Raw genomic sequence first — 17,866 nt, 5'->3', positions numbered from 1 at the left:
ATATATATATATATATATATATATATATATACAGGGTGTTTCTAAAGGTCGTTTACAACGCTTGGGAGCTGATTCCTCACACGAAAACAAGCAAAAAGTGTGAGTTCCATTTTTACGACTGAGGCTTCGTTTCCGAGATAAGAGCCTCGCAAAAGGTGACAAAGTGAACGTCACACCTAACTGGGACGAATACTATCACAGATAGAGACGTGGTTTCCAAGGGAATCATCGATGAATCGTGTGTGCTCAGTCCGGAAGTCACTATAAAAAGTTCACTGCACGCACGCGCAATGGAGTCCTCAAAGGAATTGGGGATTTTCCAGCAAGAACAATGCATGGAAAGTGTATGTAACGCAGCAACAAGGACCGTGACAATGAGAAATGCGTCAAAGATAACACAACCCGAGTTCAAACATCAAAACATGAGCACGGAACACAAAATCCGAAAAGTTGACCATGGCTGCATACCCCAGTTACATGCGAGGAATGAACGAATCATGTCATGTGGCATACTAGAGACACATTACTCCACCTAGACGAGGGAAAGAAAAACACAATATCAGATGATTGCGACAACGTGTATTTTTACACGCGACAACTACGTAATATCCTCCCCCCCCCACACACACAACAAACAACAAATGCTAGAATGTCTTACGCACAGACAGTGCGTGTCACTGTACACCAACTGAATATGTCACTTTCACCACACAAAGGGGGTCCGGAGTGTTCGCACGCGATAACTGTGACGTAAAAGAATCCAGTTTTGGAAGCGCTGCGCAGGCAAGTCTGGCTCTCGTAGTCTACGTTTGACCTTCTGACTGCTGTACTGACGAGAGGAGCTCGAAGTGTTGGTTCTCTCCGGCAGTCGTCCCAGTCGTGTTGCAGGTGCTGGGATATGATCAGCAGTTCGCTCTAGGTTGTCATACGCATTGAAGAGTATTAGTATGTGGTATTGAAAGAAGTTGAGTGGGCAAGTCATGTATCGCAACAATTGGTCTTTTGTGTTCGTACGGTGATACGGCCAATTTGTGCAGTGTGCCTGTGTTAAACAAAAATGATACTTTGCAGTTCCAGCTACCTATTACACAGACTGCTGCGTATACGACCCAGCACCTAGCAGACATACATCTCATGTATGGGGAGGCACGTGGTAATAGCCGTGAGGCAAGGCGTATTTATGGAGAACGCTTTCCACATAGACGTTTACCGTCTCACACCTTCTTTCAGGTAGTGGACAGTCGACTGCGTGAAACTGGATCAGTGTTACCACCGCGGCAAGAAGTTGGAAGACCCCAAAATGTACGCACACATCAGTTTTCAGAAGGTGTGTTAACAGAGGTCGCAGAACATCTTGGCACCAGTGCTCGCTCGGGCACGAAACACGTCTCATGTGAATGTTTGGCGAGTGTTGTCAGAGGAACGAATGCACCCTTTTATAATGCAGAAAATAAAAGAACTGTTACCTCGTGACTTTCGCCCTCGTATGGTGTTTTGCCAATGGTTGTTGCATCAGCTGGACACAAACCCTCACTTCGGGGCAAAGGTGTTGTGGATAGATGAAGCCATTTTCACCAGAATGGATGTCTTCAATACTAGAAACAGTCATGTCTGGGACTTTGACAACCCACATGAACTTTTTGTGGAACATCACCAGTACAGGTTTTCAGTGAATGTGTGGTGCGGGATAGTTCATGATCATTTAATTGGACCATGCATCCTCCCTGTTCGCCTGACTGGTCGCGCGTATCAAGCATTTATTAGTAAGGTTCTGCCTGAACTGTTGGAGACCGTACCTTTGACACTGCGGCAAGAAATGTAGTACCAACACGATGGGGCACCAGCTCATTTCGATCGTAATGTACAACATTTCCCGCATGACGTGTTTTGCAATAGGTTCAATGGTAAGGATGAGCCTGTAACACAGTCTCATCTGAGGACCTCGTTGCTCGCATCAACGTCGCCGCCCCGACGGTAGCAGATACACCTGGCTTTTTTGCTCGTACTCAACAATCCTTGATTCGTGGCTGTCATCTCTGCGTAGAAGTGAACGGTAGACATTTTGAAAACCGTCTGTGATTATCGCTCTCGACAAATCAAAGTGAGAACACTCTTGGTATTGCTCCCCACCCCCCTTTGTGTATTGAAAGTGACATCTTCAGTTGGTGTACAGTGACACGCACTGTCTGTGCGTAAGACATTGTATCATTTGTTGTTTGTTGTGTGTGGGGGGGGGGATATTACGTAGATGTCGCGTGTAAAAATACACGTTGTCGCAATCATCTGATATTGTGTTTTTCTTTCCCTCGTCCAGTTGTGTCTCTAGTATGCCACATGACATGATTCGTTCATTCCTCGCGTGTAACTGGGGTATGGAACCGTACTCAACTTTTCGGATTTTATGTTCCGTGCTCATGTTTTGATTTTTGAGATCGGGATGTGTTGTCTTCAACGCATTTCTCATTGTCACGGTCCTTCTTGCTGCGTTACATACCTTTTCCATGCATTCTTCTAGCTGGAAATCCCCAATTCCTTTGAGGACTCCATTGCGCATGCGTGCAGTGAACTGTTCATAGTGACTTCCGGACTGAGCATATACGATTCCTTGATGATTCCCTTGGAACCGCCTCTCTATCTGTGATAGTATTCTTCCCAGTTAGGTGTGACGTTCACTTTGTCACCTTTTGCGAGGCTCCTATTTCGGAAACGAAGCCTCAGTCGTAAATATGGAACTCACACTTTTGGCTTGTTTTCGTGTGAGGAATCACCTCCCAAGCGTTGTAAACAACCTTTAGAAACACCCTGTGTGTATATATATATATATATATATATGTATGTATAGGAGGGCGGTTGGGTTACGGAGCTGTACACACACAACAATTTCTTTGGAGTTCATATCCAAGCAAGTTATAAATTATAAGCACCTTATTCTCCATAATCAGTAACAATTTGTTTCATCATGTTTATGAAAGTACATACAGTCGTTTCTCGTTAGTGTTTGCGAGTGATCTTGTTTGTTTACTCGACTAAGTAATTGACTTTCACCTCCTATTTATTCACGCTATCTTCATCTTCAAAGGACAATCCAATTTACCCCCTGTCCTGTTGTTCCAGCTTTTGTCGATAGGTTGCTGGGATGAATGTGAAAGCCTTGCTTGAGAGCAATCTTGGAGACCTCAATTAGCGGTTTGTACAACAACAGGTAGACGCTATAGATGAAAGAAACTAGGAAGCCATAGTCCTGATGAAAATTGCATATTGTCCTAGAAGGAAAAGGCATGCACAACCACGGTTCATTGCTAATTAGATGTTTGAGGAGGACAAGTTTGAGTGTGCAGAAACAAGTTCCTGTTTGGCACGACACTGGTTGAATTCGTTCTTCAGATATAACCGCTTTCAAATTAGAGTGTGGGTTCAAAAGACAATTGCATGCAGTTACTCTTGCAGAATTTTGATTAACAGAAGTAGATTTTATCACTCCAGCGAAGATATTAAACTGAAACGCGCCTTAACCCTATCTTACCAACGGGTCCACCTACCATATTTCTTCAATTTTTTAACTGTGCAAATGTTTATATGAAATTGAAAATAATTTACATTGTTTCCTAGGATGTTCTCAATATTTCTGTATTACGTTTGTTCATAAAAATATAAATGTAATAATGTAAATAGGAAGCAAAATGCACTTGCTTGGTTTACTAGGTGTCATCTTTGAATGTGTGTTTTTAGACACTTCCGTCAGTGACAGTGATAATGATAGTATTTTTTGTAATTATTGTAATTAATAAAGAACTGCAGTTTACAAACGCAAAAGCATTTCCCGGTAATAAAAATATTGTTATTTTTTGTGAGTTTTACCTAATGGTAAAATATGTGTGACACTTATGCTATAATTGGTTATTATGTTTTTTATAAAGCTGGTAATTTTGTAATTATAATAATTAATAAATTAATGCGCATATATAATCAACAAAGGAACAAGTGAAGCGATTCAATTACCAAAAGGTTTCTTACATTTTAGTGATGAATAAACTGTGGGCCTTTGGATCCCCCACCCCTTTCAGGTATGTAAGTTTCTCCCACTGCAAAGTAATCTAGGGTTAAAACTGAAAAAAAAACTTATTCACATCCAAGTATGCACCAGTGAAACAGAAAGTAAAATTCGTGTGAGTATTAATATGTATGACAAATTTACAATTCATGATGGGTTAAAACAAGGAGATGCATTATCTCCATTGCTCTCTAATTTTGCCTTAGAATATGCTGTTAGGAAGGTAAAATAAACTAAAGAAGGACTAAAATTAAATGGTGTGACTCAGTTGTTAGCATATGCAGATGATGTAGACTTATTAGGGGATGATATAAATACAATTATCAATAATGCTAAAATATTTTTCAAATCTGCTAAAGAGATAAGTTTGGAAGTTAACAAAGAGAAAACTAAATATATGCTTACAGATCGAAACCAAGTGTTAGGTAATAATCAAAATCTAATTATTGATAACATCTCGTTTGAACAAGTTTCCAAATTCAAATACTTAGGAGTAATATTAACAAATGAAAATTATATTAAAGAGGAAATAAAAAGTAGCCTTAATTCAGGAAATGCATGTTACTTCTCTCTTCAGAAACGTTTGTCTTCTCGTTTAATATCTAAGCAACTTAAAGTTAAAATATACGAAACAGTAATTTGCCTGTAGTTTTATATGGATGTGAAACTTGGTCCCTTACATTGAAAGAGGAACATAAATTGAGAGTATTTGAAAATAAGATCCTTAGGAAAATCTTTGGACCTAAAAGGGATGAGGAGACAGGTGAGTGGAGAAGGTTACATAATTTAGAACTACATAGTTTGTATTCATGTCCAGATATTATTAGAATAATTAAATCAAGAAGACTTAGGTGGGCAGGCCATGTGGCACGAATGGGAGAGGAGAGAGGAGTTCACAGGATTCTTGTTGGGAAACCAGATGGTAAGAGACCTGTAGGAAGGCCAAGACGAAAATGGAGGGACAAGGCTGAGATGGACCTAATGGAAATCGGTAGGGATGGAAAAGAGTATATAGATCTTGCTCAAGATAGGGAAAGATGGAAGGCCTGTGTTGCTGCAGCCATGAACCTTCGGGTTTAAGAAGGCTATAGAGTTAGTTAGTTAGTTAGTAAGATAGACTTTTCATTGTCTTTTCTTTTCTATTTTAGTTACTTAATTAATGCATATCCAACCAGTTTTGGTGATGAATGACGAAACCTCAGTATTAGGGATTTGGAAATGAATGGGAATATCTCCCGAGCACTCTAAACCTTCGAAATCTCTGAAGAGCTCACGTACTCAACAACTGTAGAGATTCTCCTTTTGATTGATTAGTTGATTTTTTTTATTTTACTTCGCTTTTCTGCTACTTTTGGCTAATCGCGAAGAGGAAGATGAGTGATAATATGATTAAATCGATAAAAGGACACTCACAAACAACATCAATGCCCAGGCCGGGATTCGTACATAGGACCCCTGGCGTCGTATTGCGCTGGTGTATTAAACACTCCACCACGGAGGTCGGTAGATCCTCTTTCTGTTCTAATACCATTTCCGATTACTTCTTTGGTTCAACCATGACGTTGAGAAAGAACGATTATTCGATGAAAAATATTAAAGTAAACCCAATATTTCACACAAGCAATGTCTGAGGATTGAACCTTGAATCCTTGGTAAGGAGATCTGGAGTCCAGCATCCAAGGTCCATGAATACCGTATACGCAAGTGTTCACAAATGAACAAATGAGAGAGGGATTGAGTGCTTGGAAAGAAAAACCCTCCTATACCGGTATATCCAGATTTTGTCTACAGATTCACGAGACAGAGATTTATTTGCGAAAATAAAATTATACAAAGTAATAATTGACTCCATCGCACAAACAATGTTGCAACTAATGTTTTTGCTAAGTGATGTACAAGAACAGTACAACGTTGCTGTTAGCGCCTCAAATGTGGTAATGGTATTTGATGTGCCGTTGATGGATAGATCTGCACCGTCAAACTTCAGTTTGGAAAACAGTGATTTCAGTAAGGTTGTTCGCTTTATATCCGACCATTTTCGATTCGGTGCTGCCACCTGGCATATCATGCTGGAACTATGGGTCTGCTGGCGGGAGCAGTGTTGTGTCTGACCATGTAGGTGCGTGAGTGTTGGTAGTGAATGTTATCAAATGGCGCCGAAAATCAACCGGTATTTTGAGGGTTACGTGATGGCTTTCTTCCATGCTAAGTTTTCATACGTACGCATTGTGAAACAGTGTCGGGAGAATGAGTTAACAATAGGGGTGACTACTGCGAAAGCTATTGTGGCCCGTTACACACAACAGGCTCTCCTTGCGAAACATTCACCCACGAAAATCACCAGCAGAAGGCTGCAAGCAAAGTGTCACCCGTAGTGCTAAGGTGCGCAGCAACTTTGTTCGTCAGTGCAGGGAAAGTTTCCCTCGTGGCTTTATGGTTGTGACGGGATTCGGATATGAGGGTAAGTTGATGATACGCAAGGTGGACAAAAACGTGATGGTGAATGCCAGATACTTACAAGACTCCATTCTGACACCTATCTATCGGAGAGACATCCCACAATTGTATGGAATGGACGCGAACCAGGTGATGATCCAGATGGACAAGGCTTCGAGTCATACCGCCACAACATCACTACGTTTTTATCAGGAAATGGCAGAGAAATTAGGAAATCGTGTCATTCCGTTTGAAGACATTCCTGTGAACAGTCCAGATGCCAGTGCAATGGATTTTTGCGCATTTTGACTATTGAAACGACGTCTTCAACATCGTCGCCCTCGCACCCTTGATGGTCTATGGAAACCTTGCAGGGAGGAGTGGGACAGAATTCCCAAGCACGTCCTGCGCCGGAGCTTGCTGCAATGGAAACTTCGATGCTGGGCGATAGTCCACAATGCTGGGGGTCCAATAGAACATGATCGGTGGTGGCGGTATCTCTTAAAGTGAGTACCCGTCAAAAATGGTCGGATATAAAGCGAACAACTTCTGTATTAAAAAGTTCTTCTTGTATCTATCAATTACTTAATTTTTCTCTTACGTATGTATGCATGTTTCATACCTTAGACAATCCTCTATTTCTAAATTGCGATACATTGATTTATAAAATGAATTTGATATTTGTAAAACTAAGGACTTGAATTGCAAATAAATGTGCAATAACTTTATATTTTTTGTTTACACAAATAACATTAACGAGTTAAACTATTTTATTTACAATGAAAGTACATTCATTTCTAAATACTTTCAAAGTTATATTACGAATGCTCTCTGAATTCCAAGTACCTAATTTTATCTAATAAAAACTGTTGAACTTTGAATATCTTGTCAATATGTCCTTGCCACAAACAAGCACACTCCGTTCTCTTAATTTCTTGCAATTCATAAACAAAGGCTATTCAAATGTTGTAATTTAATTTTGTCCCTTATGAGAAATTTATTTATTGTTTCTGTATGACGAAATGAATACATAATCACTTACTAAAGTTTAAGTAATGACTAAAAATTACTCAAAGAAATGAAATAATTTTAATTTAATATTTTTTGTTTCCATTTACGTTCCAGACGACGATTGAACTTATGAAACACATGAGTCAGGATTTGAATTTGTGGTAACACTTAACTTCGTAGGATTTATGCTAAGCATTCCAGTTAGTTTTCTGATCTTAATTTAGCAATAGTAATCACCACCTCAATATGCTCGAATACATAGCTTCTAATTAAAGACTTGAAAATTCTGTAATAGCAAAGTGACTCACCAAGGTGTGTTGCAACTGTGAGTCAGCGTCATGTATCTCGCTCCTAGGTGATAGAACATCCTCAACACAGCCAAACTGCTCCCGATGGAATGGCCTCCTTCCACACCTATAAGGCTCGCCAGTTTTCTGGAGTGATGGGCCTCATAAATTCCTGGAATGAAGGAAGCAAATACTCTTATATATATACGCTCACACCTACGCGTATATGTACATGCACAAGAATATATTGTACCATTCCTTAAATGGGAAGAACAATGCTTATAATTAATTTGTTCATGCACATATATTTTGAACAAAAATACTTTCATACTGGATCCTCATGGTATGCTAAGTGTTGTCTTTTCTCACGTTTAGATCGAAATAAAGTAGTAATTGATACTCTGCATTTTTTAAAATTTCTTACATATTTCTATCTTTAATGTACAGGGAAAGCCTTAAAGAAATTGACAGTTTAAACGCTATATTAATTGAAATTTGTTTGTTACATCAGAAAGCATTTAGTACTGTTGTATAGTCTTCAAATTTACGACCTACAATTTTCGTTTGTCTTCGTGACGTCAGCATCACGTAAGCCCCCTTGACGTAAGTGAGCAGTATGACCGCTAGCCAGGAGGAGTTTCCTCAGTTTCTACGTGATTGAATTTTTAAAAACAAAGTTCCTGTCTTGCAGCGTCGTTTTAGACCACGGTATGGTAAACAACCACCCACAAGGCAGTCATTCTGCGATTGGAGCAAGAAAATTTAAGAAAAGTGGTTATCTGTGCAAGGGGAAAGGTCCTGGGAGAGAAGAATTGGACTATCGCATTGATATCTGTCCTGTTACAAAAGGGTCACACATAGGACACTTGTAACTTACCAATATTAACTTCAGGATGTACTCTTCAAACCATGTAAGTATTTCAGTCCTATAATTAAAACTCTTAATTCTGTAAAACTTTGGAAGTGTGTATTTCTTATAGGCTAACCATGAATATTAATTCAATTAATTCAATTTAAAACTACTTGGTATATTATACAGGGTGATTATAAAGTTTCGAACCATTTTGTCAAAACAGCTAAATTCCTCTTTCTTTTGTAGGTGATGTGAATGATACTAACTACAGAAGAGAGAATAGCCATGGTGTGAGGACCTTTGCGGAGATTAAGATTCAAAGAGGTCCAGGCAACTTTCGATAGGAAATGAACCTGCTACAAACGAGATCTAATATTAGGCTACTGGTTCAAATATTCAAGCGCACAGGTGCTGTACACAATGCTAAACGTTCATGAAGGTTCAGCGTAGCAGCTGAAAGCGTGCAACGGGTAGAAAATGCCATCAGCAGAAGCATCAACAAGAAGGCTAAGCTGTTGTTACCGCAACCGACTGTGCGGAAGATACTCACTCCATTACAATCTATAGAAATGGCCATACCACCTTCAGGTGGTGCACAAGTTAGAAAGAAAGGATTATGTTTCTCGCGAAACAATGAGTGCAGATCTGTTACATGCACTGGAGGAGGACGATTTGATGGAACACTTTTTGTTTAGTAATGAAGAAACCTTCCACACATGTGGAATTGCCATCCGACACAACTGAAGAGTGTGGGCCAATGTACAGCAACATGAGGTCTTCCAATGGGAACTAAACACCCCCAAAGTCAATGTGTGGTTGAAGTTCACGAAGACCGAGGTATACGGGACGTTCTTATTCGCAGGACACATAGCGACAAGCAATGCCATCTCAATATGTTGCAATTCTTCCTTCAACCACAATCGGAACAAAATGACATCTTGGAAAAAGTGGCTTTCCAACAGGATGGATTCCCTCCCCCACTTTGCAAAGCATGTTTCTACGTACTTGGATGCTACGTTTCCACATAGGTAGATTCGTAGCGGCTCACAATGAATATGGGCACTACGACCTCCTGATCTCACACCTCTTGACTTTTTTGCATGGGGCTACATGAGGTGGCAGGTGTACAGGGTGAAGATTACATCTCTTTAACATCTCCGTCAACGTATCCAGCATGATGTACTCAACAGGACACCGGCAATAGTCTCGAAGGTGTTTTGTGAAAATTTCCATCCAAGGGATGCATGTGCAGACATACAGGTTGCTCATATGGAAGGACATCGACGTGACACTTTCATGGATTTTGTTCTGTACACCAGTTATTATGTTCGATATTTTTTCTTTCAATGTTGATTATGTGTTACCATGCACTGGGAAGTTTATTCAATACATTTGCTCTAATCTCAAACATGCTTTTATAAAAAATGGATCGAGATTTTATAATCACCCTATATTTCTTAAATCCAATATTATTAAACAATATCCTCAATAATTTATTTAGAAAATTAATTTTTAGTACAAAATTTCTAAAAACTTTGACTTCATACATATTCATTTCATCATTGGAGCAATATTTTTAAAATAGGTTGTCATTTGTGAGTCATAATATCGTTCCAAAGGGTTTTAAATGTACGTATTTGCTAATATTGTACTAATCTCCGAATTTGGTGTGGTATGATATTAATTGGCATGCATTTCTCTTTACTAGTACTAGATAATGTCTTTCAATCTTTTCATTTTACTGCATTTTACATTTTTTGTTTTAGAAAAACTTCTTCACATTTCAGGATATGGCTCCATGAATCTGCTCCAAGTTTGTTACTGATAACAAGCTTATGTTCTACCCACTGAGAAAGGCCAGGTCAGACATATTTCCTAAAAGCCATCAAAATATAAGTATGTTATGTCACCAAAATCAGCAGATTCAGGTGGTGTTCCTGGTCAAGTACATAATCATTATTGAAGCAACTTGTATGTAAAGCTGTGTGAAATATTAATAGAATTATATCAGCTATTACTAAAGCTATAGGACACATAATTCCTCTCCCAATTTTCGGTCATCTTCACTATAAAAGACATGAGCATATCTTCAGTATTTCCGAAATCAATAGTAATTACCAACAATGTCGTAGTATATTAATAATACTTTCAGAATTCAAATTTAATTGTTGGATTATTAAGCTTCATCGGCCTTAATTGTTAAAAGGGAGAGTAAAATGAAAACCTTAATTTGTTCGTCTTTTTTATCTAGTAGATTTCTGTATGTTGGGTTGCACAAATTTGCTGCATTATAGCACAGACCTATTGCTGATCTACATATATTTTCAAACTTTGAGTTAGTGCCTGTATACCATAAGAAGAATATGTCTTTGGGGTCACGTGCAGTCACTTTTGTGCCACTGCGAAGGGCTTTCCAGCCTTCTACCTTCTACTGAGGCCATTGTAGAACTTTATCCTCCTCTATTACTAAACGTGCTGGTGTGGTAAGGATGCACAGATATATTGAATTTTCATTTGCCGAGAAATTTCGGTACGTGTTCGGCTGAAAGAGGGCAAGAAATCTCATCTCTTCACTGATGTATAGGAGACGCCATTTAAAAAATAATTAAAGTGGCGTTTTGAAGTTCACTTAATCAGTGTTGCCGCCTTCAAGTCCTTTTGTAAATAACAGTTCATAGCTCGTGTACATTTGAAATGTATACAGTTTGTTCTACAATTTTTTATTGGACTTTCAAAGTTTTCATTTGACTTTCACAGTATTAAGGATTTTTCCTAATTTGGTGCTTAATTTATGACTAATTTGTTACGCAACAATTGTTCCCAGTATATTATACTCTTCTACTCTAAAAACAGGATATATTGTGGAAATTACCTTCCGATGTAGTAACGAGCTGCATGTGGGTGGGATATTTCTCAACCAATCTCCGTATCACATCTATTTGTTCTAAAGTTAGTTGTACTGCGTCCAAATATTGCGAACTGCATGGGACGTATGCAGACCAAAACTGAAAGTATAAGAAAACAATACATTAATTATTTGAAATGTTGATGAAAATTATAATAAATATTCGTAAATGTACATGTACTAAAGATATGTTTCGTGTGTTCTAAGCACGTGGTATTGACTGTTGGATCTGTTTTATAATTTGACATAGGGTTATGGTGTTCCTATCGTACTTGCTATGTTGGTTGTTCCCTTTACAAAAAGATAGTGTTATCGTAATGGTATATGAGGCGTTCAGAACACCAGATGGCTTAATTCCATTCAATATAGTTTTGAGAAAAAGGCACATTTAAATAACTTAAGTTATATGCATGAGCATATGGTGTGGACTATGTTTAACTGTTCGAGTACAAACATAATGGTGCATCTATGACTAAGAATTTGAAACTCAGGAGATACTTTTAGCACTGAAATGTTCATACTGCACAGTTCTTCGTAAGTTATAAGTAACGTAATTTTATTTAAAATTGAACTTACACCCCTCTTATAATGGTTGAGGAAAAGTGTTTCCGAAACATGATGTGATTACGACTGTTTTTTGATTGATCGATTTGGTTTATTTTACCTAACTTTTCTGCCACTTTTGGCTAATCGCAAAGATGAGGATGAGAAATGATGTGGGGAAATTAATGAAGGGGCACTCACAAAGAACACCTGTGCCGGGATTCGATGCCTGTAGCCTGCACAGAGGTCGGCGTTGTGAATAAGAAAATATTTTAAAATGTAAAAGAAGATAAAGATAGAAATTATAGTACTTGAACACACTCTCTACTCTCCTATACTCTGTCCCCTCGAGAGGGCTCAGCAATGAACAAGTGCGAGGGAACGGGATTTCGTGGAGAGGGAAAGCAACTGCAACCAGTAGCTTTTACTATTTCGCTCCGCCCACTCGATTGATTCCCTCCTCTGCCATTACGTTCCACAGATTTCCGGGATAGAGAATAGAAGATACGATGAAAGTGCGTATAAATTAACAAAACCTCAAGTATGTTTTTCAGCGGAAGAAAAGGTTTATTCACAGTTGAACCACAAACTCTTCACGCTCCGCGTGATTCACATATGACTGCATGAACACTTCGTCTACCGTTACTGCCTTGGTTATATGTGAACTTAAATATGCCAGATCTGTAACGAACTGTGTAAAGCCCGAATGAAGACCGATCCTTCGAATCGCAAATTCGTTTAATTCTGCTAATGTGCGGTTTCATGTGTTGTGGTACCGCGCTGACCACTGCACCGTGAGCAGATTTTTACTCGTCCCGGTTGCGCTTTGAAAAGCGGTTTCCATGGAAGGGTTTAAATGAAACGTATGATTCACTCAAACCTAGCCGATCCTCCCTCTCTTGTTTTTGTCCAACGTGCATGTTTGAAACTCGGTTACCCTGATTAGAGTGAAGGTTTGGAGTGACGGTATAAACAGTGATGTACGATGTGTTTACTTTGTGTGAAAACGCTTGGAGAACTTCGTGGATGCATATCTTAATATTTGAAGCGATTTTAGACAGAATGCTGTTTGTGGGATTAGAGGAGCTTGTAACTAACACGATGATTATGTCTCGTCGTGCGTGAATGGTATTTGTCAACTGCATTCCATTATTTAGGATTGTCTTTTCACTGCATTTAAATCTAATACGATGGTTAATAATAAGGGTTTTACAAAAGTCCTTCCGATATTTATTTTCACTATAACTTTGTAACGAACAGAGATATTTCAGTGAAATAAAGTTTATACTGTACAGCAGTCTTTAAAGTTTAAAGTTTAAAGTTTTACCTCGGAACACTGCGCTTTTGAGAGGATCAGGTGACTGTGCTGCGAGCGATCAGGTGATTCAAAGATAACGTCGATTCAAACAGCACGTGGGTTGGCCGCAGAGGACCCACATCATGGCCTTCAAGGTTGCCAGACCTAGCTCCGTTTGACTTTTGGCTGTGGGGATATGTCAAGACGGAAGTGTACGCGGAAATGCCAAGAGATCTGGATGACCTCAAAGCAAAGATATAGGTATCCTGTCATCATGGCCATTTCGGATTCAGGACGAGATTGTAGGAATGCATAGATGTGAATGGCGTGGCGATGAGGATGACAGAAATGCAGTGTTACCAGGTGAAACTTTAAAGATTGCTGTGAAGTATATTTCACTGAAATATCTCTGTTCGTTACAAAGTTATAGAGAATGCAAATGTTGGAAGGAACGTTTGGAAAATTATATGTAATAACCCATAGCACAACAGTCCGTGAGGAACAAGGATTACCTATCGACGAGTCTGGTGCGGGTCACACCCAGCTTCCACAAAACGCCAAAACTAAATGCTAAAAACATAAATCTGGCCCTACTATCCTAAACTAACCATATATGCATTCTTAGGCCTGAGCGGAATTGTAGGTTAGGATTTTTTAGATTAGCACGACCTGGTTTAGAGCTCTTAGTATTTAGTTTCGGCGTTTGCTCCCTACCGACTGTCGGCCACACTCCCACATGCCTCGCAGATGTGGGCTATAGTCCATCTAGTTACGGGGTGACAACACGACGAAACACCAGTCGTTGTTCTAGTCGTTCGTGACCAGGTTACATATTCCACTCTCCTCACGATGGTGGGTGGCCACAGTTCGAAATCCCAGGCGAAAAGTTGTTCCTTTAATGGTCCACTTAAGTAATTATTTCCCACTGGCACAATACCCATCTGATTGATCTGAGAGTCAACCTTTCTAGCCAGCTCTCGTGGTGGAGTGGTTAGGACAGGACGCCAGGGGTCCCGGGTTCGAATCCTGGCCTGGTCATGGATATTAATGAGTATCCATTCAGCAATTTCACAATATCATCACTCATTCCCATCTTCGCAAATTAGCCAAGAGTGACAGAGAAGCGAAGTAAAATAAAACAAATCAATCAATCAATGAATCAACACTTTCTAATGTTGTACTACCAAGCAGGTACTCTCATCAACTCATATATTTTTGCCTTGATTGTTGAAGAGAGCTTTCACACTGATGTGACCAGCGACACATGATATTTAGAAACGCGTCAATCAACATCAACGTTCTACACATAGTAGCCTCAGGACCTCCCTTATATCGTAGTGGTAATACCGATGGTTTGTAGTCAAGGTGTTCGGGAATCGACCTCTAATGATCAGTAAATAGGGGTACTATTTTAAACTTTAAGTTCAGTCAGGATTAGCCTATCTGAGCATAAAACAGACCTAACCTTTGACAAACATTGGCAGAGTGGCATTGCATATCATGCTCTTTCATGATCATTACCAGTATACGTTTCAACTCGCTCCCTTCCTTTTTGAAGGAAACATTTTATATTTACATTCCTCCTCCCTTGTAAAGTATGCAACAGTGCTGCCAGTTAGTGAGTTCATGTTGTCCCTTTTCGAACGCAAAGCTGAAATGTGTTATTTAATAATTCACATGCTCTCTCACACGGATGATAACCGAATTGCATTTTTAAATTTTAAAGTTCTCCCAAATGGTGAAAAAATTAAGCGCTCTGATTTTAAAGTTATTTTTCATGTATTATCTTTACTTCACATTACTTTCGGAGGAATGTTACAACTAAAGTTAACCAATGAATGTTCTTAAGCTGTTGATAAAATAGGGTGATCTATAAAACTTTACAGGCTATTTCCACGTGTGGCGTCATCTTTTTCTGTTACCTCCTCTTTCCTCAAGATTTGAGCCATTTTCTTTGTTAGATTAAGCAATTCAAAATTTATGTTTTTATTATGATTTGCTTACTTAGAAATTTCGCGTGCCATATTTACACTTGGCCCTAATTCCTCTGTCACGACATCTGTAGGAATTATCACAACGTTGAGTGCGGATAATATTTTAATCGGGTTACAATCGATTCTAAACATTATATTGTTTTAAGAAGTTGTTTATGCATGGAAATGTAAGTTTAGTCACGTTAGAAATAGTTTTGTAAGTTGTGAATTAAATCGTGGTTATTATGAAAATCATTATCTTAAGAAATACCTACGTGTGTGCAAAAATTAATCTCTGCGTAAATATACGACACACACACACACACAATATTATGTCGCCATATTCTGCTATAATAAAGTAACAATTTGTCCCCCAACAGCGAATTTGCCACAAAAAACTTGCGGGGGAGGAATGTTTTCTGTCTGTGGCATACACCTTTATTGTAAATCTAGGTACTATCCAAAAGTGCATATTGGGAGTGAACGTGCATTTATTTATAAATTATAGTTGTTCTTGTTTACTGTAGGCTGGTCGACAGCGGGAAATGTTCGTCGTCAGGAATTAGTTGATGAATGTAAATGGCGGTTATCTGTTTCTGTATATGTTCGTTTGTGTTCCTTGTTTCTGTGGTTTAACAGGGCTTTCAAAATGTTGTAGTTACTAGGACACTAAACAATGTTCCATACGAAGTAATTATGCTGAAAATCTGCACCGGTTATATGGTTTGGCTTATTTATGGAAAAGTGAATTTGAATTTATCATTATTATGACTCACCTTTAAAAATTATTATTGAACTTACTGCTGTCTCATCACAAATCAATAATTGTAATCACCACAAACTCTTACTTAATTCTGAGTGCTAAAATAAGACTGGATTAATTTGTGTATTTGCAATATAGTCTACTTTCATTCTTTTTAATATATTTTGGTTTTGAATACTTTACATTAGTTTGGTTTACATTATTTCGTTTTCAGTTTTTGTTTTAAGACCACTTTATGTGAAGGTTGGCCAATCGGGGCTGGCTACCCCTACCACTATGTGCCTCCAGCGGCAATGGAATTAGGGATCTGTTGATTACCAGTATGCCGTTGGGAAGCACATACGTACAATGATCCTTCTGTGCTATACTTTAACATGTTCTAGACATTTAGATGCTTCAAACGGTCTTTAAAAATATACATAAATTGTATAGAAAAGTCGAAGATATACAGGGAGATTTACAATTCTCAGGACACCCTTTTATCTTCGAAGGTGATGAGTTAATGGCAGATCCAACTTCACCTTGGTACATGAGAGTAAGTGGCAAATGTGTGAGGCTGCTTCCAGAACTTGTCCCCCATCTTAAGGACCGCTATATTGGATAGAGGTCAAACTTTCCAAGTGGCAAGAGAGTCATTGCGTGGTATCAAAAAAAATTACAAGTTTCCAAGAAATGCAATGCTGTAATTTGTTTTGTGATAGCTGTAACGGTACAAATTACCTGATGTAGCCAGATGAAGTTAGATCTGCCATTCCGCACCCGTTCCAGAGAAAATAGAATTTTCTGGGACATATGAACCACCCTGTATTAATGCAGGAATATCGTGACTTTACAAAGGCAAATCAAAGATTATAATGTGGGTGTGGATAGTAGTTGAATAGGAAGCGATGAGATAAAAATAACTACTATCCTTATTTTTCTCGCATTTGAGTTGAGTTGAGTTGGTGTTTTAAGACCACTTTATGCACTGTAAGGCTAATCGGGACTGGACCTACAGTATAAAGTGGGATCCTAACACTTGTGCCTCTACTATTTTAGGCACGTAAATGAGTCTAAAGATGTACAATATTAAAAAGAAAATACTATAACAAGCACTAATATATTAAAGTGATTAATAAGGTATATCCTTCTGTAATAATATATTGCAAGAATAAAAGTCTTCTTAAATATCACCGTCACAATGGAAACCCAAGTCAGGCTCGTATAACGTTAACGGATATTACTTATTTCTGAGGTAAGGCCAAATGGCTCTTCTGAGAGAATTATCATTTGTAACACATATTGATCAGATTTGTAATGATGCTTACAGAACTTTAAGGTTCTTAATTAGAAATTCACAAGACTTATACAATGAAAGAGCACTGATCTCTCTGTTTACTTGCCTTGCTCGACCTAAATTATAATATGCAAGTGTAGTTTGGTCATCTTACACACAATGTAATAGCAAAAAAAATAAAAATAATTCAGAAGAAATTTGTTGGTTACGTGTATTACAAAAAATACAAAAGATCATCTTTTTAGGAGCAGGTACGCGTATCATACAAATAACTACTCAGTGAATTCAATTTTACACCTTTGTAGTATATGAGGAGAGTGGTATGACATCAATTAACGGGATAGTCGACAATCCGAATCTCCAAACATTACTGTTTAAAGCTAAGAAGTACATGTTACGGTTCAGGCAGCCATTTTATTACTGCAAATCTCACTCAACAGTACACCAGAATTCGCCCATTCTACGACTATG

At 38.5% G+C, this 17,866-nt stretch overlaps 1 protein-coding gene across 1 annotated transcript in view; it reads right to left on the bottom strand.

Moving 5' to 3' along the window:
- LOC145980356 (dipeptidase 1-like) overlaps positions 1 to 17,866 on the bottom strand; it is a 141,982-nt gene that overhangs the window by 78,808 nt on the left and 45,308 nt on the right. Inside the window, exons 5-6 of the mRNA XM_083113409.1 lie at positions 11,511 to 11,643; positions 7,807 to 7,957 (exon numbers count right to left, since the gene is read on the bottom strand). Of these exons, the coding sequence (XP_082969535.1) occupies positions 7,807 to 7,957; positions 11,511 to 11,643 (284 nt within the window). The remainder of the gene's footprint in view (positions 1 to 7,806; positions 7,958 to 11,510; positions 11,644 to 17,866) is intronic.

Source organism: Lepisma saccharinum, chromosome 27 (assembly GCF_977018435.1).
Source record: "Lepisma saccharinum chromosome 27, izLepSacc3.1, whole genome shotgun sequence".
NCBI classification, from domain to species: Eukaryota; Metazoa; Arthropoda; class Insecta; order Zygentoma; family Lepismatidae; genus Lepisma; species Lepisma saccharinum.
Note: the sequence above shows the minus strand (reverse complement) of the source record. Positions and strands in the feature narration are given on the sequence as shown.